This window comes from Artemia sp. Qi Xiang Cuo, chromosome 4, assembly GCF_049724085.1.
Source record: "Artemia sp. Qi Xiang Cuo chromosome 4, ASM4972408v1, whole genome shotgun sequence".
Lineage (NCBI taxonomy): Eukaryota > Metazoa > Arthropoda > Branchiopoda > Anostraca > Artemiidae > Artemia > Artemia sp. Qi Xiang Cuo.
Genome location: NC_142797.1, coordinates 75,434,368 through 75,460,507, shown reverse-complemented (window position 1 = coordinate 75,460,507; position 26,140 = coordinate 75,434,368). Strand labels below are relative to the sequence as shown.

General features: G+C 32.5%; 1 protein-coding gene across 1 annotated transcript in view; it reads right to left on the bottom strand.

Moving 5' to 3' along the window:
- Positions 1-2,551: 2,551 nt before the first annotated feature.
- LOC148953439 (uncharacterized) overlaps positions 2,552-26,140 on the bottom strand; it is a 135,051-nt gene continuing 111,462 nt past the window's right edge. The window contains exon 7 of the mRNA XM_089087961.1: positions 2,552-8,030. Coding sequence (XP_088944087.1) covers positions 6,982-8,030 — 1,049 coding nt within the window. The 3' untranslated portion in view covers positions 2,552-6,981. The remainder of the gene's footprint in view (positions 8,031-26,140) is intronic.

The window sequence follows — 26,140 nt, the reverse complement described above, 5'->3', positions numbered from 1 at the left end:
TACATGTACTGCCAGCTTAAACATCAATTGAATAAGTGAAATTCAGCTGGCTCTCACATGCCCAAGATACACTTCAGTCAGAATTATTAACTAATTCAAAACTAACGAAGCAATAAGCATCAATTTTGCATGCCGTTCGTAATTCCTGAAGTTGAACAGTAGGGATGTTTTTGAAATATCATTATACGTTATTATGCTCACCTTATTCTTTTACGGTAACCTTAAATGATGGTAGTGATGTAAAATAAGGTGAAAGTCTTCCGTTTATATTTTTGGTCTCTGATCTTTTGCACTATTCTGTATGCTCACGATATATTGCTCCTTTGTAAATCAATAAATAAGAGGCTCAGTGTTGTCAAGTAATTTGTGAATCTACAAGAACTTAAAGATAATTTTTATTTCCAAATAAAGCTATTAAGTCGATTAAATAAAGCTTTTTAATAGATTAGTAAGACTTGAAAGTTTTGATCTGCATGTTCAGGATTTGAGTTTACAATGTAACATATTTAAAATAATCATGGTAATTATTTCATTGTACAGATGAAATAGCTTTTTAAGTTGATGAGGTTCAAGATTCTGTTTAACTAAACATACTAAAGCCTATCATGTAGAATTTATTCATAGATAATTTTGCTCTTTCAGTCTAAACCTAACACAAGTCCAAAGTCTTGCTCAAATAATTTAACCAAAGATCAGTGATTCCAATTCCAAATTCTCTATTGTATCTTAGTTCTGAAACTAACAAACAAACAAAACAAGAAAGACACATCATGTACAGCTTCATTCAAAACCAGATGAAGTTACAAAACTGTATCACTAATTGAAAGTAACTTTCTCTCTATTTAAATATACCAAGTCAATTATATATTAATTTATTCTGATATTTATAATTAACTAAGTAATAATGTTCGGAAAAAACATAACAATCATTGAAATAGAACTTTGTTATTAGCTTTTAAAGTTGCTGTATTATCAAACAGTTCGTGGTAGTGAACCGTAAGTAATGAGCGACCCGGCTCAATAGTAACTGAAACTCTAAAAAACGGAATTTTGATACCAATAGATAAATCAAAGGAATCAGATTTTAATGCTGACATCAAATATATAAGTTTCATCAAGTTTAGTCCTATCCTTCAAAATTTACGCGACTGAGAAAATTTGCCTTATTTTCGAACAAAGGGGGAAACACCCATTAAAAATTATAGAACCTTAATGAAAATTACACCATCAGATTCAGCATATCACATAACCTTACAGTAGAGGTTTCAAGCTCCTATCTGCAAAAATGTGGAATTTTATATTTTTTGCCAGAAAAAAGATCACGGACGCGTGTTTATTTGTTTTTGTTTTTTTGTTTATTTGGTTTTTTCTCAGGTGTGATCGTAATGACCCAGCGGTCCAAAAATATCGTAGGAGGACTCATTCGAACGAAAATTAAAAGTTCTAGTGTTCTGTTCAAGTGATCAAAAAAATGGAGGGCAACTAGGCCCCCTCCCACGCTCATTTTTTTCCCAAAGTCACCAGATCAGAATTTTAAGACAGCCATTTTGCTCAGCATGGTCAAAAATATAATAACTATGTCTTTTAGGATGACTTAATCTCCCAAAGTTCCCTGGGGAAGGGGTGAAAGTTATGACCTTTACCCAATGTTTAAATATAGTATTGGTTATTTGGAAGTATACAGACGTTTTCCGGGGGGATTTGTTCTGGTTGTAGGGGGGGGGTCTGAAGTTATATGGGAGAATCTTTCCATGGAGGAAGTTTTCATGGGGTAAGAGACATTGCTATGAAGGTGGCGTCGGATTTCTCGGCATTATTTAAAAAACGAACCAGAAATTAAATAAAAAAAAGTTTTTCAACTGATAGTAAGGAGCAACATCAAACTTCAAACGAATAGAAATTATTAGTAATATGATTTGGTCCGCCCCCTAGTCAATATCTCGCTTTTTAAGCCAAATGTTTTTTTAGTACTTTCATAAGAGCTATTTATTCTAATTAACGGCTTTTGTGATTAAGGGGTAATTTTTTAAGAATTGGGAAAAAATTCGAACTTTAGCGTAAAGAGCGAGGTATTGAATATAAAAATATATGAATATAGAAGTTCGTTACGTAAGTTAATTCGTAGGTTACGTATATTTACTACTAATAAAAACGTTCGTAAATCAAATTAAACAACTTTCGAGAAAGCCATTTAACCAAATAAAAGTAAAATGAAATACCTGCATTAATTCAAAAAATTTCAAAAATTAAATGAAAAACCAAGTTTTTTTTAACTGAAAGTAAGCAGCGACATTAAAACGTAAGACGAACAGAATTTATTCCGTATATGAAAGGGGCTGTCCCCTCCGCAACCCCTCGCTCTTTACGCTAAAGTTTTTTATTGTTTAAAAAAAAGTTGTGAGAAAGAGTTTAACCTTAGCGCAAAGAGCGAGGCGTTGAGGAGGGGACAGCCCCTTTCATATATGGAATAATTTCTGCTCGTTTTAAGTTTTAATGTCGCTCCTTACTTTCAGTTAAAAAAAACTATTTTTTTATTTAATTTAGAGTAAGCGGGATATGAGCGGAAACTAAATTCAGAAACCTCAAATTCAGTATGCCATTTTGTATAAAGTTTTACCTTATTAGCGTTCTGCAGATTTGGTTTCAGAAACCTCCCTAATTTTCAATTTTCAAGCATAAAATGCTTATTGACCAATTACAGTCAAAGTAAAGGCATTATTTTTCCAATTAAAAAAAATGGAAGCTTGAAAAAGCAGCTTTTCAAACTATAAAGTGGATCTTACAGAAGACAATACGACGTAGTATTGGTGGGCAAAAATTAGTAGTGTTTCAAGCTTTTCAAAGAAATATATTTCGTGCTTAAATTTCTGCTTCTGAAACAAACATCTTCAACAACTTTTTAACCAAGAATAACTTTTAACCAAGAATAATGTCTATACCATTAATAACTTTTTAACCAAGAATAATGTCAAGGCTTTATTAAATGTGCGAAGCAATGTATTGAGCAGAGTAAAAACAACTAACAGAAATTAAAATGAGCAATGACAACAGATGTTAGAAGAAAAGGATATAAGAATTAACAACAACAATAAACAATAAGAAGCTATGTCTTAAGCAGAGCCAAAAAAGAGAAAAAATTAACAGAAATTATAATGAACAATGGACTAAAAATTAAACGTAACTTGTAATGCACCAAAAATGAAGCTGATATTCAACTCAAACTCAAAATGAACAGAAATTACAAAATATATAAACTGGGAAGCCATCTCCCATGTGACCCAATTATAGTTAAGAAAATGTACATTAAAAAACATAGATTAAAGTTAAAAGAAACAGATATATTAGACTTAATAAAATATGAAAACAATAATCAACTTATAATATATAAAAAAAAAACTAATATTCAGCTCAATGTAAAAACGAACAAAATTTACTGGATATGTGAACTGAGAAGTCTGAATTATATCCCTCTGTAACCCAATCACAGCACGAGTTTCATTTACGTATTATCAAAAGCCAAAAAAAATGTATGTTTTCAATTTAATCAAAATATTTTTATCAAAATATATGTTTTCAAATTAAAGCTTAAGTCTTTATCCAAAGTGAAGGGTGTTATCAGACTGTAGCTCCCCCCCCCCATGCCCAAAAGCTTAATCTGCTTTAAAAATTATAACTACATAAATACATATAAGCTAATTTTGATGCAACTTGTATTTTTTTAAGCACTCTTTCCCCAAAAAAGCATTCTCTCTCCCCCAAACACACATTAGAACTGTCACTATAAAAACTAAACTGTTCAAAACGCATATTGTTTTAAATAAAATAGAGTTTAGAATTTTTAAAACGAAATAAAAGCGAAGGGATCCCCCCATTGTTGTAAACACTGATTAGCCCTCGGACGTTAATTGTTTTTTTGCGTTGTTAATACTGTTACCCCTTTCCCCCCCCCCACCATGCCCAAAAGCTTAATATGCTTTAAAAATTATAACTACATAAATTCATATAAGCTAATTTTGATGCAACTTGTATTTTTTTAAGAACCCTTTCCCCAAAAAAGCATTCTCTCTCCCCCAAACAAACATTAGAAATGTCCCTATAAAAACTAAACTGTTCAAAACGCATATTGTTTTCAATAAAATAGAGTTTAGAATTTTTAAAACGAAATAAAAGCGAAGGGATACCCCAATTGTTGTAAACACTGATTAGCCCTCGGACTTTAATTGTTTTTTTGCGTTGTTAATACTGTTACCCCTTCCCCCCCCCCACCATGCCCAAAAGCTTAATATGCTTTAAAAATTATAACTACATAAATTCATATAAGCTAATTTTGATGCAACTTGTATTTTTTTAAGAACTCTTTCCCCAAAAACGCCTTCTCTCTCCCCGAAACAAATATTAGAAATGTCCCTATAAAAACTAAACTGTTCAAAACGCATATTGTTTTCAATAAAATAGAGTTTAGAATTTTTAAAACGAAATAAAAGCGAAGGGATACCCCAATTGTTGTAAACACTGATTAGCCCTCGGACTTTAATTGTTTTTTTGCGTTGTTAATACTGTTACCCCTTCCCCCCCCCCACCATGCCCAAAAGCTTAATATGCTTTAAAAATTATAACTACATAAATACATATAAGCTAATTTTGATGCAACTTGTATTTTTTTAAGCACCCTTTCCCCAAAAAAGCATTCTCTCTCCCCCAAACAAACATTATAAATGTCCCTATAAAAACTAACCTGTTCAAAACGCATATTTTTTTAAATAAAATAGAGTTTAGAATTTTTAAAACGAAATAAAAGCGAAGGGATACCCCAATTGTTGTAAACACTGATTAGCCCTCGGACGTTAATTGTTTTTTTGCGTTGTTAATACTGTTACCCCTTCCCCCCCCACCATGCCCAAAAGCTTAATATGCTTTAAAAATTATAACTACATAAATTCATATAAGCTAATTTTGATGCAACTTGTATTTTTTTAAGCACCCTTTCCCCAAAAAAGCATTCTCTCTCCCCCAAACAAACATTAGAAATGTCCCTATAAAAACTAAACTGTTCAAAACGCATATTTTTTTCAATAAAATAGAGTTTAGAATTTTTAAAACGAAATAAAAGCGAAGGGATACCCCAATTGTTGTAAACACTGATTAGCCCTCGGACTTTAATTGTTTTTTTGCGTTGTTAATACTGTTACCCCTTCCCCCCCCCCACCATGCCCAAAAGCTTAATATGCTTTAAAAATTATAACTACATAAATTCATATAAGCTAAATTTGTTGCAAATTGTATTTTTTTAATAACCCATTCCCCAAAAACGCCTTCTCTCTCCCCGAAACAAATATTAGAAATGTCCCTATAAAAACTAAACTGTTCAAAATGCATATTGTTTTCAATAAAACAGAGTTTAGAATTTTTAAAACAAAATAAAAGCGAAGGGATACCCCATTTTTTGTAAACACTGATTAGCCCTCGGATGTTAATTGTTTTTTTTTGCGTTGTTATTGCTGTTACGATCTTGTTCAAGCGCATGTTTATCTAAATTTCTAAAGTAGGAAAACAGTTCTTTTGCCTCTATTTCCTTTGCTTTTTTTAACCAATTAATTACCTCTAACACATTATAAAAAATAAAAATAAAATTATTTTTTAAATTACTTATGAAATAGAGTTATTAATTAAAACTTAACTTCCAAAAACAAGCAAGATCACGCAAAAGAAAATATAAATGTTAAAAAAAAACAATTTTATTTGTAAATTAATCTTTTTCGTAATATAATCTCATTAATTTAGAGAGATTTCATTATTTAGTTATTTCTAAGTGTTAGAATGATCAAAGAAAAATTACTTAAAATATATATTGCTTTCCCTAGAGCGCGAATGACACTCGCGAATTAATCAGCGTAAAACGGGGACAACTTCCCAGTTCATATGTCTTGCAATTTTCTGTTCGTTTTGAATTTGAATTGATCTTTTTTTTATTATTATAAGTTCATTATTGGTTTCATTTTCTATTAAGTATCATATCTATTCCTTTTAACTTTAATATCTGTCTTTTAATATCTGTTTTCTTACCTATAATTGAGGTACAAGGGGGCAGCTTTCCAGTTCATATATCTAGTAATTTCATTTCGTTTTGTGTTTGAGTGGAATTCCAGTTTCATTTTTTGTACAATTTAATTTCATTCTGTATTAAGTTTAACTTTTAAGTTTTAGCTCATAATTCATTATAATTTATGTTAGTTTTTTTTGCTCTACTCACGACATAGCTCTACTCTTTACTTTAAAGACAAAACATGATCTTTTTATTTAGTAACTGAATAACGTAGTTAAATATCCTTTCCCAGGTCTAAGCATAAAAATTGAAACTTAATTACTCAAAGAATAGAACATTGACGATCTTGTACAGAAAATTCTTCAATCTACACAAATCAGGGATATGTATTTTAAGTAAAGTAGCTGCCCTTACAAAAAGCGAATTTTTACTGAAACAGAATAAAGTATTTGAAATTGAAGTGACAAGATCCAAAACGATTTTTACAGTATTTCATGTTATTAGTTTCATATTCAAATATGCGAGTAGTTTCTTTGGCAATCAAAGTGAAAAAGGAAATCTACCCGGGAAAAAGGAAAAAAACATATAGAATAAAACACAAACGAGCACTTTAGTTCAAAGCAAAGAAACACTTGTATTTTCATGCCGAAATCTTCAAATTCATAATTTATAAGAAAAAAGGATTGGAAGGAGCCTTAAATTAAAATGTGGTACAGAAAATTAAATAATTTATTTCAACTTAAATTTGCCACTTGGATATCTATTCTGTAAAGCAAAAAATTGGTAATCCAATTTTTAAATAGACGGAAAGTTAAAAAAAAAACTTACCCCTAGAAAATAAGACCTATTTTGCTAATCAGGCTTTGCAAAAGGAACGTCCATATCATAATTATTTCAAAATTTCCTGTATTCAAATATGTATTCCAAGAAGAAAAAGTTTATTCAATTGGGGTTTGAAGCCAAGTTGCAGTAGAAGATTGATATTTTTTTAGGAATTGAATTCTAGGGGGAGGGTGATGCGCCATAAGGTTCAATCGTGGTCGAATTTTATTTTGTCTTGGGAAGCTGAGATATGGTATAAGACCTAGCTGTTGCATAAGGCTAAGTTGCGGTAAGACACTGAGTGGTGGCTGGACGTTGATTTGTGTTGGAAGACTGATTTGTTGTGGGACAATGAAAAGTGGTTGGGAACCAAGTTGAGGGTGGAGACTGGCTTGTTGTTGGGGGTTAAGTTGTGACAATAAGCTTAACAGTGTTTGGAGGCTTATTGGTTTTAGGAGTCCGAGTATTTCTGATAAGCTTAGTTGGGGAAGTAAGTATATAAGTTTGGGAGGCTGAGGGGTATTGGGGGCTGGAGGTATTGTGGAAGGGTAAGTTGAGGTGGGAGGGTAAGTTGTGGTGGTAGGATAAGTTGTGGTTGGAGGGTAAGTTGTGGGGGGAGGGTAGATTTCAGTAGGAGGATCAGAAGTAGTGGAAATATAAGTTGTGGTAGAAGGTTGAAATGTTGTGGAAGGATAATAGCAAGCACCTGGAAAGGGTAATAAAGTGGGTACGCAAGTTGTTGTCCTAGGGTAAGTTGTAGTAGGAGGGTAACTTGGGGTGGAAGGTTGAGATGAGGTTGGAGGGTAAGTTGTGGTAGGAGGGTAAGTTGTGGTGGTTGGTAAAGTTGTGGTTGGAAGGTAATCTGTGGAGGGAGTGTAGGTTTCAGTTGGAGGATAGGTTGTGGTACTGCATAGCGAGAGATAAAAACAAGCAGGATCTGAAGGGTAAGTTGGGTGAGTTGTAGTGGGAAAGTAAGTTGCTGTGGAAGACTCAGATGTGGTGGGAAGAAAAGTTGGGAAGGTGGGAAGGTAAGTTGTGGTGGAGGGCTGAGATGTGGTGGTAGGGTAATTTGTTGAAGGAGTCACTGTAGAAGATTGAGTCACTGTAGAGATTACGGTTGTGGTAGGAACCTCTGTTGTAGAAGGAACATCGGTAGTTTTCATGGCTAGAAAAGAAAACAAAATATTAAGTTAAAGCATATACTATTATAAAGTTCCTCTTTGGGTTTAATAGGAAAGAGGCATTTTTTCCCAATAGCTTATATTTGTTATTTTTTCTTTCTAATACTTCAATATTATCTATAGTTCCTATTTTGGAATAGTGTTAATTATCTAATATACTATATCAGATTTGCAATCATTTTTGAATTTACGTGAATTATCTGACCAGGTATTTTGCAAAGGAGAAGGAGCCAGCAGTTAACTTTCATCAAAACTAAGCCACGGAAAAGTTAAAGCAGAGGGGGTACAGTTAATGGAACTAACTAAAGCAACTTTTACTTCGTCCTAACCAATAGAACAGTCAAATAGAAAGTCATTGTCAACATCAACCGGAGGCGAAAAGTCGATAAAAACCAAAGGGTGTAGATATGTGGAAAATAGAGAATAGCCGCTGTAACATTAGTTGAAGAGGATATTCTCCAGAAGTCATACTTCTTAATGGTTAGTTCTTGGAGAAGTAATTAAATTTGGCCATGAAAGGCCAAAAATAGTTGTTGACTGATTAGTCAGACCAGTACTTTTGTTTTGAAGACGAATTCATTCTAGCTACCATTCCGACCACAAATTCTAAAATAAATTGTAAAAGAAAGACCTTCAACCCGTTCCAAGTTTAATTGATCCAACTCTATTTTTAATACTACCAGGCATCCCTAATGTTCATTGTTGCCTCTTATTGGATCTCCAGATTAAATTCACTTTCTGTTAGAAGAAAAGAGACATGCTCTTCCTGTTTTACATTGCAAACACAGGAAGACAATAATGGACGCCAAGTAACGATGCTGTTTGCTAGTGTAGATTAAAATTCCAAATTCATGTAGCTACAGTTCGACTGTTACGTCTGTTTCATATTTCCGAACTCTTGTACCTGAAAAAACAAATTATCTTCAAAGACGGAAGCAGTGAACAAATCTGTTATTTGACACTGAACTTTCATATAATGATGAATCAGATTTTCTTTTCGAAGTTCGTCTACTTTGAGTGCAGAGTTATGCCAATATTATTCAAACGGAAATAGGAGAGTCTTGGGCTTAGGCTGTTGGTGCTGTTAGGCTGTTAGTTTGCGCTGTTAGGCTGTTAGGCTTAGGCTAAATTTGCCCCTTTAGCATTTTTGGTGCTTATTTTCCTTTTCTAGATTTTATATCTTTCTGGTAATGAATAAAACAAATGTCTTCACTTGTGAATTGAATTCGCTTAGCCTTTCCTGTAGGCTGTGGATTTGCCCTTCCGTATTCCAACTTTGCCTCCAGATTATAATGACCATTTCTAATGTTATGGAAGCTGTAGATGCCACATCTTTTGCAGTGTGTGGCCTGGTATTCTGTCTTTTCAAATTATCTACGGGTCACCAGCCTCGATTGTCAAAAAAGTTCTAACTGTTTCATCTAGGTGACTGTTATTATATTACACTACATGTTACACTGAGTGACTGTTATTTGAGAATTCTTTGTCCAAGGAGCACAAGTTCGATCCCAGGCGTAGCCAGATATTTAGTTTGGGACGGGGGTCAGTGGTGTCGCTCTCTAAGCTCAGCCAGAGTTGAACCAGCTCTAAATGGGTATCTTGATAATTCTGGGGAAGGTATGCAAGAAGGGTGTGTGAAAGCAAAGGATGGTGAGCCCCCAGCCCTCCATTTTACTCCCTGGCTGAAGGGCCACGAAACGGAAATCAACACCACCAATCGGGACTTTAAGGGTCTTGTGCTGTCTTACTTATTTTACTTTACCTAATTACTTTATTATATAATAGCTTCTTCCTAACAGAAAAAAGTCTGATGCCTACCATTTTCAGGAAAATTAAAACGTTGAAAGCAAGGAATTACAAAATCATTGGACTGCATATCGGGTGTTTTATTTCTAAGAAAAAGGAGGCTTCTCTCTTTTTTTAAACTTTGTTTTGGTGCCTCAGCATTGGTGCCTTATTTATCTAGTTTTAAGGCTGATACCTCTATCTTTCTCAGATTTGTCAAGAAGTCATGAACTCTACAATCTATTAACTAAAAAAAAGTTTTTTTTAACTGAAAGTAAGGAGTGACATTAAAACTTAAAACGTACAGAAATTATTCCAAATATGAAAGGGACTGTCCCCTCTTCAACGCCTCTCTCTTTACGCTAATAATCAATACTATATGTTTACATTGGGAAAAGTTCATAGCTTGCAGACCTTCCCCCGGGGACTGTGGGGTTTAATTCATCCTGAAAGACATAGTCAGTGTTTTTGTCGACCATGCTGAACAAAATGCCAGTCTCAAAATTTTTATCGGGTGACTCTGGCAAAAAATAAGCGTGGGAAGGGGCCTAGTTGCCCTCCAATTTTTCGATCACTTAAAAAGGGCACTAGAACTTTTAATTTCCGTTCGAATGAGATCTCTCGCAATATTCTAGGACCACTGGATCGATACGATCACCCCTCGGGAAAAAAACAAACAAACAAATAACAAATAAACACGCATCCGTGATCTTTCTTCTGGCAAAAAATACAAAATTCCCCATTTTTGCAGATGGGAGCTTGACACTTCTAAATCAGGGTTCTCTGATACACTGAATATGATGATGTGATTTTTATTAATGTTTTATGACTTTTAAGGGTTGTATTCCCCTTTTTTTTAAATAAGTCAAATTTTCTGAGGCGCGTAAGTCTTGATTGGTATGACTTAACTTGATGAAACTTATATATTTGAAATCAACATAAAAATTTCATTCTTTTGATGCATTTATTGGTATCAAAATTCCGTTTTTTAGAGTTTAGGTTACTATTGAGCCGAGTCACTCCTACTTACAGTTCGTTACCACGAACTGTTGGATAAAGTGCAAAAGTGTGAAAACTAAGTCTTTTCGAATAAAATTTGGATTATTTATAGAATTTGAGAAATTATTCGTCTCAATCTTTTAAAATGAATTACCAACAAAAATACGAATATAATGAATATTTAAAGACTTATGCCTATTAATATCCAGAGTCTTCATTCAGTTTATTTTTATTTTCTTTGGTGAATAGTTTAAACGTGTCAAAAGGACACTCTCAAAACTTTTCGAACAAGTTTTGCAAGCTTTAACAATGGTTTCTATTTTAGCCTGATCATCTTTCTGATCAGTCTCCCTACGAGCCTCTCTTGCTCTTTTGTCTCATTCATCAGCTTCCAATAAGCAAGGTAATCTCCCCACGTTTCCCAACGAGCCCTTTCTTTTATTCTCTGTCTTCATTTGGTTTCAATCATAAGTTGCTTGAACCTCTCTTGATGCTCATATTTTCCCAAAATAAGGGTTGAGCAAATCATATCAATCCGGGCATGGCTATCAGATATTTTTCTGCTCAGTAGAAATTATTTCCTTCAGCCAACAGAATGTAATTCTCTAACATAAATACAAAAATAAATGTTAAGTATTTCCGTAATGTAAACTCTTAGTCAGTTCAAAAGGCCAATGTAAAAATAAAACTTTTTCGCAGGTGGCTGCGTTGCGAAGCCAACCAATTGTCTGCGTTGCGAAACCACCGATATCCTGATTTGATGCCTTCAGCTGGGAATACAATGCATGGATTGGGGCAAATCATCCGTCGCTTCTTGTGTTTTCCCCAAAGATTTCTCCAGGTACCGATTAAGAGCTGGATCGACAATGGCTGAGATTACAGGGTCATACTATTAACCCCCATTACAAGCCAAATAGCCAGCGACACAAGGGCTTGAACCCCTGAAGTCAAGACTTCGTGTCTGGAGCGTTAACTATTGGGCTAGGACTCAAAGTAATAATATAATAATAACCACTTAACAAATTGGCAATGCTAAATCTAATGTTGACGAGTTCTGAAATGAACTTACAAAATATGACGTGATAATCATTATTAATACGAAATCATATTTATCCTATCAGTTCTTTAAACGATTAGAAAAAGAATGGGGCATAGAAATGTCTCACTTCAACTAAAATGAATTTCTTAATCCATAAATTCTTCAAGACACTAAAAGCAAAGTTGACAACTAAAATTATCATAGGCAGCGCAAGAGCTAATTAAAGAAGCAATAGCGCAGCCTAAGTAAAGAACGATGTTGGCGCAGGGCACTAGACCAGGGCACTTCGTATAGAAGGATTTGTCATAGAGACTTCAAAAAAGGCTCATTCCATAAAAAATTGAAAGGGCTAGTGACTTTTGTAATAGTAGAAAGTGATTTGAGGGCAACCAACCCCCCTCCCCCACAACCAATATTTCTCCAAACACATTTAGTGAAAATTTTGACACAACCGTTTTGTTCAGCATTGTTGAAAAGTCCAAAAATTATGTCTTAGAGTATGAACACCGCCCCCCATAGTCCTCTGGGCATGGGTTGTAATGTATGCCCTGGCGAATATAAGGTTTCTTATAGAAAGGGGGGGCGTATAAAGTTCGGAAGGGGCATATTGGATTGGGAATCAAAACTTATAATGACCTTCTTAAGAGTAACAGTGTTTGGTGGGGGGACCTTAAGGTTTTTATGGAAGGGATGGTTGTATAAACTTTAGATAAGTCTCATTTGGTTGAAAATTGGAAGTTTTAATTCCCTTTTAGAGTCAAAAGTGATGGAGGGCAAATAGCGCTCCCCCACCCCTCCCAAATACCCCTCTTTTCACCAAACGTATCTGATAGAAAATTTGAGATAGGCTTTGTGTTCAAAACAGTCCAAAAAACATATAACAATGCCTATAGGGTTGGCAAAACCTCTTAGAGCCCTAGGGCAAGGGTTTTAAATTATGATCTGGGGATTATAAGGTTCTTATGAAATGTACGGTCGCATGAACTTTAGCTAGGGCTCATTTGATTTAAAATTTGAAGTTATAGTGCCCTTTTTAAGTGTCAAAAGCGATTTGAGAGCAGCCCCCCCCCCTCAACGCCCATCACTTCCCCAAGCACATCCAATCCACATTTTGAGATAGCAATTTTGTTAAGCGTAGTTGAAGGAATCGGAAATTATGTCTTTGAGAATGATAGCCATCCTACAACCCTCAGGGTAAGGGCTTTAGTTATTCCCTGGGGCAAATAAGGTTCTTATAGAAAGGGTGGTCGTATATAGGCTACTTCAGAGGGGTCTTATTGGAAAGGTAATCAGAAGCTTTAGTGTTATTTTTAAGAGTCAAAGTCATCAGAGGTCAGCTACCCCCCCCCCCCACACACACACACTTTGTGTTTTCCCAGAATGCAGACAATAGGAATTTTGATATAGCTATTTTACTAAAAATAGTTCAAAAACCATGTAGCACCGGCTTTTTGGGTTGTTACAAACCACCAAAGCCTGGGGGCAAGGATTGTAGGTTATGCTCCGGAGGAATTTCACGTTTTTATAGAAGGCATGGTTGTATAAACTTACAGCTTATAGTAACAGAAATATTAATTAACATTATGATAATTTTTTTTACTGAAGATCCGGGTTGCAGCAGTAGCTATTTTTGGTAACGTTACATAAAGAATCGATAAAGTTCATCATAATCTGGGTTTCAGCGGTAGCTAGTAACCTAGTAAGACAATATCACACCCCATAGTAAAAAATTGAATAGGCAATAAATCCTAAAACTAGAATCAGATCAAAAAACGAAGAACATCAAACACCATTAGAGCTGCTTGTCTGAAATCCCTATATAAGAAAGTTATAATCCCTTTGCTTGACAACATGGAACTCACCCCCCCCCCGGAAAGTAACCCCCGCGTAAAATACCACCTCAGTAGGAAGGGCATAATATCTCTGAAACGAACACCGTGCTGCCATCTACAATTGAGTCTAACGTCGACGGGACATAATTTATTCAAGGATTATCGATCGAGTCAAATGAGGTCAAGGTCAATTGATTTGTTGTTGTTCGTGATTGTGTAATTACAATGGGGTGAAGTTTGCACATGCGCATTGACGGTGGGGAGAGATGTATTGATCTAGGACTCGAGGGGGAAGTGGATTTCCGAGACATTGATTGCGTAACCGAGGGGGAAGAGAAATTCCGAGAAATTGATTGCGTAACTGAGGGGGAAGTGGATTTCTGAGAAATTGATTACATAAAAGAAGGGAACAGAATTTCTGAGAAATTTATTTGCATAATCGAGGGGAATTATTGATCTACGAACGGGGAATTAGAAATGACATCACTTGTTTACTAGGAATTATGCGGGAGTCTAAAGAGATAGAAATTCTATTTTAAATATGGCTTCTCAGATCTTAGGTGACAGCGATAAATTAATATTCTATTTTTAAATATGGCTTCTTTGATCTTTAGTGTCAGAAATTAGAAATGACATCACTTGTTATCTTGGAATTATGCGGGAGTCTAAACAGATAGAAAAATCCTTTTTAAATACGGCTTCTCCGATCTTTACGTCACAGAGATAAATTAATATTCTATCGAAACCATAATAATGTAGCTAGGAACATCTCTGAGATGAAGAGATTAATGCGGGAAAGGGTTTCCTAGGAATTTCAAATGTGACATCGCAGGGATGCCAAAAAAAAGGAACACACAGAAATTACTTTCAGGGGATTATTTGGGCGAAACCATTCGAGACATTTTAGAGGATGATTAAGCGAAACAGGTTGAGGTATTTTAGAAGATGATTTTAGAATATGATTTAGAAGATTATTTGAGGGTGAAACTCTGTTGTCATTATAATACACAAGTTCCATTTGAACAGTCTTGTAAGGTCCCCTACCCCAACAATCCCCCTACCCCAACACCAAAGGGCCCTGGCCCCCTACTCCAACCCCGAAGGAACCCCACGGCCCCCAAAGGCCCCCGGGCCCACAAAGGCCCCCGGGCCCACAAAGGCCCCCGGGCCCCCAAAGGCCCCCGGGCCCCCAAAGGCCCCCGGTCCCCCAATGGCCCCCCGGGTCCCCAAAGGGCCTCCGAGCCCCCAAAGGGCCCCCGAGCTCCCAAAGCCCCCCCCCGCATCCCCAAATCCCCAGAAAGGCTTTTTTTATATTATTTCAGAAAAAGTTCTTTCCGTAATGTCCCTCCTAAACCAATTTTACAACTTGAAGTACTCATCCTTTTCACCTACACCTTTACTTTATGGCTTTTTGAATATCCCATCACCAAGCAATACTTTCAAAAGGCTTTTTTATATCTTTTCTATAAAACTAGCAAGTTTTCTACCAAAGATACCAAATTATTTCTTAGAAGTAAGATTTTTTGATTGTTATAACAACTTCTCTGTCAGAAGTAGCAAGTTTTGCTTAACACTAACCAACGTTCTCATCAAAGTAACGACATTTCACCTTAATACTAACATACTTTTAATGAACACACACAAATTTCTCTTAGAAATAATATTTTTCGTCAGTGATAACAATTTTTATTTTCGAACTAGCAAGTTTTCTACCAAAGATACCAAATTTTTTCTTAGAAGTAAAATTTTTGATTTGATTGTGATAACAACTTTTCTGTCAGAAGCAGCAAGTTTTGCTTAACACTAACAAACCTTCTCATTAAAGTAACAACATTTTACCTTAATATTAACATACTTTTATTGAACACACACAAATTTATCTTAGAAATAATATTTTTCATCAGTGATAACACTTTTTCGGTTCGAACTAGCAAGTTTTTTGTCAAAGATACCAAATTTTTTCTTAGAAGTAACAGTTTTTTGACTGTGATAACAACTTTTCTGTCAGAAGTAGCAAGTTCTGCTTAACACTAACAAACCCTCTCATCAAAGTAACGACATTTTACCTTAATACTAACGTACTTTAACGAACACACTCAAATTTCTCTTAGAAATAACATTTTTCATCAATAATAACACTTTTTCTGTTAGAACTAGCAAGTTTTCTGGCAAAGATACCAAATTTTTCTTATAAGTAACATTTTTTATTGTGTTAACAACTTTTTTGTCAGAGGTAGCAAGTTTTTCTTAACACTAACAAATCTTCTCTTCTAAGTAACGACATTTCACCTTAAAACTAACTTACTTTTACTGAACACAGCCAAATTTCTCTTAGAAATAATATTTTTCATCAGTTATAACACTTTTTCTGTTCGAACTAGCAAGTTTTCTCCCAAAGATACCAAATTTTTTTTTAGAAGTGACATTTTTTTACTGTGATAACAACTTTTATGTCAGAAGTAGCAAGCTCTGCTTAACACTAACAAACATTATCATCAAATTAACAAAATTTTAACTTAATACTAACATCGTTTTACTGAACACACACAAATTTCTCTTAGAAATAATATTTTTCATCAGTGATAACACTTTTTCTGTTCAAACTAGCAAGTTTTCTACCAAAGATACCAAATTTTCCACTTCAGTTCAGATTTTCTCAAAGAGATGAAAAAATTTAAAATAATGTTCCAAATTTTTCATAGAAGATAGAAAAGTTCAAGTTCACTACTGAATTTTACCAAAGAACACAATTCAATTCTAATTTCTCCAGAGAAAATGCAAATCTTCCACTCCAGTTTTAAGTTCACCAAGACATAAAAAAATTTAAAGTTCTGTTCTAAATTTTTCTGTAGTAGATAAAAAAAGCTATACCATAGTTGTAAATATTTGCTATGAAGATAAAAAGTTCTACTTCAATCTTAAATTTTCTCAACGAAGTGAAGAAAAGTTCAACTTCGATTCTGATTTTTCTCAATGAAAATAAATAAGTAAATGATCAATTGTATTTTTCCAAAATAATATAAAAATTTTCTACTTCAGTTCAAATTTTTCTCGAAGAGATGAAACAATTTATAATAAAGTTCTAAAGTCTTAATAAAAGATAAAAAAGTCTAAGTTCACCACCGAGTTGCATAGATGAACAAACTTCAATTATAAGTTCCCCAGAGAAAATAAAAAGTTTACACTTCAGTTCTGGTATCCCCAAAGACATAAAACTTAAAGTTCCATTCTAAATTTTCCCGTGGAAGATGGAAAAAGTTATACCTTAGATGCGAATACTTACCTTGAAGATAAAAATTTCCGCTTTAATTCTAAATTTTCTCAATGAAAAGAAATAAGTTATTGTTCAATTCTATTTTTCCAAATAATATAAAAATTTCCACTTCAGTTCAGATTTTTCTCAAAGAGATGAAAAAATTTAAAATAATGTTCCAAATTTTTCATAGAAGATAGAAAAGTTCAAGTTCTCTTCTGAATTTTAAAAAAGAACATAATTCAATTCTAATTTCTCCGGAGAAAATAAAAATCTTACACTTCAGTTTTATGTTCACCAAGACATAAAGAGATTTAAAGTTCTATTCTAAATTTTTCCCAAGTAGATAGAAAAAGCTATACCATAGTTGTAAATATTTTACTGGAAGATAAAAAGTTCTAATTCAATTTTAACTTTTCTCAACGAAGTGAAGAAAAGTTCAAGTTTTATTCTGAATTTTCTCAATGGAAAAGAAATAAGTTATTGGATCAATTCTATTTTCCCAAAATAATATAAAAATTTTCCACTTCAGTTCAGATGTTTCTCAAAGGGATGAAAAAATTTAAAATAATGTTCCAAATTTTTCATAGAAGATAGAAAAGTTCATGTTCTCTTCTGAATTTTACCAAAGAACACAATTCAATTCTAATTTCTCCAGAGAAAGTAAAAAGCTTACACTTCAGTTTTAAGTTCACCAAGACATAAAGAAATTTAAAGTTTTATTCTAAATTTTTCCGTAGTAGATAGAAAAAGCTATACCATAGTTGTGAATATTTTTCCGGAAGATAAAAAGTTCCACTTTAATTCTAAATTTTCTCAATGAAAAAGAAATAAGTTATTGTTTAATTCTATTTTTCCAAATAATATAAACATTTTCCACTTCAGTTCAGATTTTTCCCAAAGAGATGAAAAAATTTTAAATAATGTGCCAAATTTTGTATAGAAAAAAAAATTTCAGTTCTTTTCTGAGTTTTACCTCAGAAAACACTTCAGTTATAATATCACCAGAGACAGTTAAAAAATACTTTTCCAGTTCTAAGTTCGCCATGAAACAAAAATTGATGTTTCATTCTAAATTTCAGCATAGAAGATAGAAAAAGTTATACCTCGCATGCGAATACTTACCTTAAAGATAAAAAGTTCCATTTTATTCTAAATTTTCTCAATGAAAAAGAAATAAGTTATTTTTCAATTCAAGTTTTCCAAATAATATAAAAATTTTCCACTTCAATTCAGATCTTTCTCAACGAGATGAAAAAATTTTAAATAATGATACAAATTTTTCATAGAAGATAGAAAATTTCAAGTTCTCTTCTGAATTTTACTAAAGAACACAATTCAATTCTAATTTCTCCAGAGAAAATAAAAATATTCCACTTCAGTTTTAAGTTCAAGAAAAGTTCACGAAGTGAAGAAAAGTTCAACTTCTCTTCTGATTTTTCTCAATGAAAAGAAATAAGTTATTGATCAATTCTATTTTTCCAGGGTTTAATTGATCAATTAAAATTTTCCAAATTTTTTCATAGAAGATAAAAAAGTCCAAGTTCTCTTCTGAATTTTACAAAAGAACACACTTCAATTATAATTTCACCAGAGAAATTAAAAAGCTCCCACTTCAGTTCATATTTCCCCAAAGACATAAAAAATTAAAGTTCCATTCTAAATTTTCCCGTAGAAGATAGAAAAATTTATACCTTAGATGTGAATACTTACCATGAAGATAAAAAGTTCCACTTTAATTCTAAATTTTCTCAATGAAGTGAAGAAAAGTTCAAGTTCTCTTCTAATTTTTCCAAGAAAATAAAAAGGTTCCACTTCAGCTCTGGTTTTTCTCAAAGAGATGAAAAATTTAAAGTTCTGTTCTAAATTTTTCTGTAGATACTATGATTCTGAATTTTTCCTACAAGAAGCGAAAAGTTTCTGCTTTAATTCCATGTTTTCTCAAAGAAGTGAAAAAAAGTTCAAGTTCTCTTCTGAATGTTTTCCCAGAGAAGAGAAAAGGTCCCACTTTAATTATGAGTTTTCACAAGGAAGTGAAGAAAAGTTCAAGTTCTCTTCTGAGTTTTCTCAAAGAAAAGAAAAAAGTTATAGTCCAATTCTAATTTTCTCCAAAGAAAATAAAAAATATCCGAGTGGAAGGATTTTGCACGGGGATTGATTTTACATGTGGGGGGAGTTTCCAGGGATGAAATTTTCAGGGGCAATTCTACCGATTTTTTTTCTGGAGACATAAGTTAACTTTTAAATTAAATTTTAGCTCCTTTGTCTTAGGGATTTACTCCTCAATTTTTTAAATTAGAAAATGAGTGTATCGTTCAATTATTAACGACAATTTTTCAAGCTCTTTCATCAAGTCCCCGAAACCATAGTTTAGGTTAGGTTAGGTATAAATAAATATTCATAAATCAATAGAAACATTTCTCCGTGTTTAAGTTAAGTTAGGTTAGGTTAGCTTATAATGAGCGCTCATGATAAGCTAACCTAACCTAACCTAACTTAAATTAAACAAGGAGAAATGTTTCTATTTATTTACGAATATTTATTTATACCAAACCTTACCCAGCCTAACCTATGGTTTTGGAGGTTAGATGAACGAGCTTGAAAGATCGTCTTTAATAATTGAACGATGCACTCGTTTTCTAATTTAGAAATTTTAGGAGTTAATCCCTAAAACAAAGGAGCTACAAATTAATTTAAAAGTAAACTTACGTCTCCGGAAAAAAATCGGTAAAATTGCCCCTGAAAATTTCATCCCTGGAAACCCCCCCACATGTAAAATCAATGTTTCTATTTATTTATGAATATTTATTTGTACCTAACCTAACCTATGGTTTTGGAGGTTAGATGAACGAGCTTGAAAGATTGTCTTTAGCAATAGAACGACGCACTCGTTTTCTAATTTAGAAATTTGAGGAGTAAATCCTGAAGACAAAGGAGCTACAATTTAATTTAAAAGTTAACTTACGTCTCCGGAAAAAAATCGGTAAAATTGCCCCTGAAAATTTCATCCCTGAATCCCCCCCCCCCCCCAATGTAAAATCAATACCCGTGCAAAATCCTTCCACTCGGAGATTTTTTATTTTCTTCGGAGAAAATTAGAATTGGACTATAACTTTTTTCTTTTCTTTGAGAAAATTCAGAAGAGGACTTGAACTTTTTTCTTCACTTCCTTGTGAAAACTCATAATTAAAGTGGAACCTTTTCTCTTGTCTGGGAAAACATTCAGAAGAGAATTTGAACTTTTCTTCACTTCTTTGAGAAATATAGAATTAAAGCAGTGGAAGCTTTTTATTTTCTCTGGTGAAATTAGAATTGAACTGTGTTCTTTGGTAAAATTCAGAAGAGAACTTGGAACTTTTCTATCTTCTATGAAAAAATTTGGAACAGTATTTTAAATTTTTCATCTCTTTGAGAAAGATCTGAACTGAAGTGAAAATTTTTTATTTTCCCTGGAAAAATAGAGTTAATCAATAACTTATTTCTTTTCATTGAGAAAATTCAGAAGAGAAGTTGAACTTTTCTTCACTTCGTAGAGAAAATTTAGAATTGAAGTAGAACTTTTAATCTTCATAACAAATATTCACAACTATGGTATAGCTTTTGCTATCTTCTACGGAAAAATTTAGAATAGAACTTTAAATTTCTTTGTGTCTTGGTGAAATTAAAAACTGAAGTGGAAGATTTTTATTTTCTCTGGAGAAATTAGAATTGCATTGTGTTCTTTGGTAAAATTCAGAAGAGAAATTGAACTTTTCTATCTTCTATGAAAAATTTGGAACAGTATTTTAAATTTGTTCATCTCTTTGAGTAAAATCTGAACTGAAGTGGAAAATTTTTATATTATTTGGAAAAATAGAATTGAACAATAACTTATTTCTTTTTCAATGAAAAAATTTAGAATTAAAGTGGAACTTTTTATCTTCAAGGTAAGTACTTGCATCTAAGGTATAACTTTTTCTATCTTCTACGGTAAAATTTAGAATGGAACTTTTTTGTGTCTTGGTGAACTTAAAACTGAAGTGGAAGATTTTATTTTCTCTGGAGAAATTAGAATTGAATTGTGTTCGTTGTTAAAATTCAGAAGTGAACTTGAACTTTTCTATCTTCTATAAAAAATTTAGAATATTATTTTTCATCTCTTTGGGAAAAATCTGAACTGAAGTGGAAAATTTTTATATTATTTATTTTCTCTGGAGAAATTAGAATTGAATTGTGTTCTTTGGTAAAATTCAGAAGTGAACTTGAACTTTTCTATCTTCTATGAAAAATTTAGAAAATTATTTTTCATCCCTTTGGGAAAAATCTGAACTGAAGTGGAAAATTTTTATATTATTTGCAAAAATATAATTAAACAATTACTTATTTCTTTTTCATTGAGAAAATTTAGAATTAAAGTGGAACATTTCATCTTCCGGGAAAATATTCACAACTAGGGTATAGCTTTTTCTATCTACTACGGAAAAATTTAGAATAAAACTTTAAATTTCTTTATGTCTTGGTGAACTTAAAACTGAAGTGTAAGCTTTTTATTTTCTCTGGAGAAATTAGAATTGAATTGTGTTCTTTTGTAAAATTCAGAAGAGAACTTGAATTTTTCTATCTTCTATGAAAGATTTGGAACATTATTTTAAATTTTTTCATCTCTTTGAGAAAAATCTGAACAGAAGTTGAAAATTTTTGTATTATTTTGGGAAAATAGAATTGATCAATAACTTATTTCTTTTTTATTGAAGAAAATTCAGAATAGAACTTGAACTTTTCTTCACTTCGTTGAGAAAATTTAAAATTGAATTAGAACTTTTGTATCTTCCGGGAAAATATTCACAACTATGGTATAGCTTTTTCTATCTACTAGGGAAAATTTTAGAATAGAACTTTAAATTTCTTTATGTCTTGGTGAACGTAAAACTGAAGTGTAAGATTTTTATTTTCTCTGGAGAAATTAGAATTGAATTATGTTCTTTGGTAAAATTCAGAAGAGAACTAGAACTTTTCTATCTTCTATGAAAACTTTAGAACATAATTTTAAATTTTTTCATCTCTTTGAGAAAAATCTGAACTGAAGTGGAAAATTAACTTATTTCTTTTTCATTGAGAAAATTTAGAATTAAAGTAGAACTTTTTATCTTCAAGATAAGTATTCGCATCTAAGGTATAACTTTTTCTATCTTCTACGGTAAAATTTAGAATGGAACTTTAATTTTTGTGTCTTTGGGGAAATAAGAACTGAAGTGGAAGCTTTTTATTTTATCTGGTGAAATTAGAATTGAAGTGTGTTCTTTGGTAAAATTCAGAAGAGAACTTGAACTTTTCCATCTTCTATGAAAAATTTGGAACAGTATTTTAAATTTTTTCATCTCTTTGAGAAAGATCTGAATTGAAGTGGAAAATTTTTATATTATTTTGGAAAAATAGAATTGATCCAAAACTTATTTCTTATTTTCTTTTAGAGAATTCAGAATCGAAGTCGAACTCTTGTTCCCTTCATTGAGAAAATTTAAAACTGAAGTAGAACTTTTTATCTTCATAGCAAATATTCACAACTATGGTATAGCTTTTTCTATCTACTACGGAAAAATTTAGAACATAACTTTAAATTTCTTTATGTCTTGGTGAACTTAAAACTGGAGTGGAAGATTTGCATTTTCTCAGGAGAAATTAGAATTGAATTGTGTTCTTAGGTAAAATTCAGAAGTTAACTTGAACTTTTCTATCTTCTATGAAAAATTTGGAAAAGTATCTTAAATTTTTTCATTTCTTTGAGAAAAATCTGAACTGAAGTGGAAAATTTGGAAACTTTGGTAGACAACTTGCTAGTTCGAACAAAAAAAGTGTTATCACTGATGAAAAATATTATTCCTAAGAGAAATTTGTGTGTGTTCAGTAAAATTATGTTAGTATTAAGGTAAAATGTCGTTACTTTGATGAGATTGTTTGTTAGTGTTAAGCAAAACTTGCTACTTCTGACAGAAAAGTTGTTATCACAATCAAAAAATGTTACTTCCAAAAAAAAATTTGGTATCTTTGGTAGAAAACTTGCTAGTTCGAACAGAAAAAGTGTTATCATTGATGAAAAATATTATTTCTAAGAGAAATTTGTTTGTGTTCAGTAAAAGTATGTTAGTTTTAAGGTAAAATCTTGTTACTTTGATGAGAACGTTTGTTAGTGTTAAGCAAAGCTTGCTACTTCTGACAAAAAAGTGGTTATCACAATCAAAAAATGTTACTTCTTTGAAAAAATTTGGTATATTTGGTAGAAAACTTGCTAGTTCGAACAGACAAAGTGTTATCACTAATGAAAAATATTATTTCTAAGAGAAATTTGTGTGTGTTCAGTAAAAGTATGTTAGTATTAAGGTAAAATGTCGTTACTTTGATGAGAATGTTTGTTAGTGTTAAGCAAAACTTGCTACTTCTGACAGAAAGGTCGTTATCACAGTCAAAAAATGTTACTTCTAAAAAAAATTTGGTATCTTTGGTAGAAAACTTGCTAGTTCGAACAGAAAGTGTTATCACTGATGAAAAATTTTATTTCTAAGAGATATTTGTGTGTGTTCAGTAAAAGTAAGTTAGTTTTAAGGTCAAATGTCGTTACTTTGATGAGAAGGTTTGTTACTGTTAAGCAAAACTTGCTACTTCTGACAGAAAAGTTGTTATGACAATCAAAAAATGTTACTTCTAAGAAAAAATTTTATATCTTTGACAGAAAACTTGCTAGTTTAAACAGAAAAAGTGTTATCATTGATGAAAAATATTATTTCTAAGAGAAATTTGTGTGTGTTCATTAAAGTATGTTAGTATTAAGGTAAATTGTCGTTACTTTGATGAGAAGGTTTGTTAGGGTTAAGCAGAACATGCTACTTCTGACAGAAAAGTTGTTATCACAATCAAAAAAATCTTACTTCAAAGAAAAAATTTGGTATCTTTGACAGAGAAATTGCTATTTCGAACCGAAAAAGTGTTATCACTGATGAAAAATATTATTTCTAAGAGAAATTTGTGTGTGTTCAGTCAAAGTATGTTAGTATTAAGGTAAAATGTAGTAACTCTGATGAGAAGGTTTGCTAGAGTTAAGCAAAACATGCTACTTCTGACAGAAAATTTGTTATAACAGTAAAAAAATATTAATTCTACGAAAAAATTTGGTATTTTTCGTAGAAAACTTGATAGTTTGAACAGAAAAAGTGTTATCACTGATGAAAAATATTATTTCTAAGACAAATTTGTGTGTGTTCAGTAAAAGTATGTTAGTATTAAGGTAAAATGTTGTTACTTTGATGAGAATGTTTGTTAGTTTTAAGCAAAACTTGCTACTTCTGACAGAAAAGTTGTTATCACAATCAAAAAATGTTACTTCTTTAAAAAAACTGGTATCTTTGGTAGAAAACTTGCTAGATCGAACAGAATAAGTGTTATCACTGACGAAAAATATTATTACTAAGAGAAATTTGTGTGTGTTCATTAAAAGTGTGTTAGTATTAAGGTAAAATGTCGTTACTTTGATGAGAAGGTTTGTTAGTGTTACGCAAAACTTGCTACTTCTGACAGAAAAGTTATTATCACAATCAAAATATTGTTACTTCTAAGAAAAAATTTGGTATCTTTGGTAGAAAACTTGCTAGTTTGAACAGAAAAATTGTTATCACTGATGAAAAATATTATTTCTAAGAGAAATTTGTGTGTGTTCAGTAAAAGTATGTTAGTTTTAAGGTAAAATATTGTTACTTTGATGAGAAGGTTTGTTAGTTTTAAGCAAAACTTGCTACTTCTGACAGAAAAGTTGTTATCACAATCAAAAAATGTTACTCCTTTAAAAAAAATTGGTATCTTTGGTAGAAAACTTGATAGCTCGAACAGAAAAAGTGTTATCACTGACGAAAAATATTATTACTAAGAGAAATTTGTGTGTGTTCATTAAAAGTGTGTTAGTATTAAGGTAAAATGTCGTTACTTTGATGAGAAGGTTTGTTAGTGTTACGCAAAACTTGCTACTTCTGACAGAAAAGTTATTATCACAATCAAAATATTTTACTTCTAAGAAAAAATTTGGTATCTTTGGTAGAAAACTTGCTAGTTTGAACAGAAAAAGTGTTATCACTGATTATATATATTATTTCTAAGAGAAATTTGTGTGTGTTCAGTAAAAGTATGTTAGTATTAAGGTAAAATGTCGTTACTTTGATGAGAAGGTTTGTTAGCGTTAAGCAAAACTTATTACTTCTGACAGAAAAGTTGTTATCACAGTAAAAAAAATGTTACTTCTAAGAAAAAATTTGGTATCTTTGGTAGAAAACTTGCTAGTTCGAACAGAAAAAGTGTTATCACTAAATGAAAAATATTATTTCTAAGAGAAAATTGTGTGTGTTCAGTAAACAGTTGGTGTTATTAAAGAAGATTGTTGTTACTTTGATGCACACATTAAAATACATGTGATTTTATTAATAATATTTGATTTTTGTTCAGAAAAGATATAAAACAGCTTTTTGAAAGTATTGCTTGGTGATGGGATATTCAAAAAGACATAAAGTAAAGTTGTGGGTGAAAAGGATGAGTACTTCAAGTTGTAAAATTGATTTAGGAGGGACATTACGTAAAGAACTTGTTCTGAAATAATATAAAAAGCCTTTTGAAAAGTACTGCTTGGTGTTGGGGTATTCAAAAAGTTGTAAGGTAAAGTTGTGGTGAAAAGGATGAGTACTTCAACTTGTAAACTGGGCTTAGGAGGAAATATTAAGAATAGAACTTGTTCTGAAAATATATAATAAAGCCTTTTGAAATGTGGGGGCCCTTCTCTTTCTCAACTACACATAAGAAATTATTAAGAAATGAGGGGGGCCTTTGGGGGTGCCGGGTGGCCTGTGGGGGCCCGGGGGCCTTTGGGGGCTCGGGGCCCTATGGGGGTCCAGGGGCCCTTTGGGGGCCCGGGGGCTCTTTGGGGGCCCGGGGGGGTCATTGGGTCCCTGGGGGGCCTTTGGGGGCAGGGGGCCTTTTGGGGCCGGGGGTTCCTTTGGGGTTGGGGTAGGGGGGTTGGGGCCCTTTGGGGTTGGGGTAGGAGGGTTGTTGGGGTAGGGGACCTCACAACACTGTTCAAATGGAACTTGTGTATTATAATGACCACAGAGTTTCACCCTCAAATCATCTTCTGAATCATCTTCTAAAATCATCTTCTAAAATGCCTCAAACGGT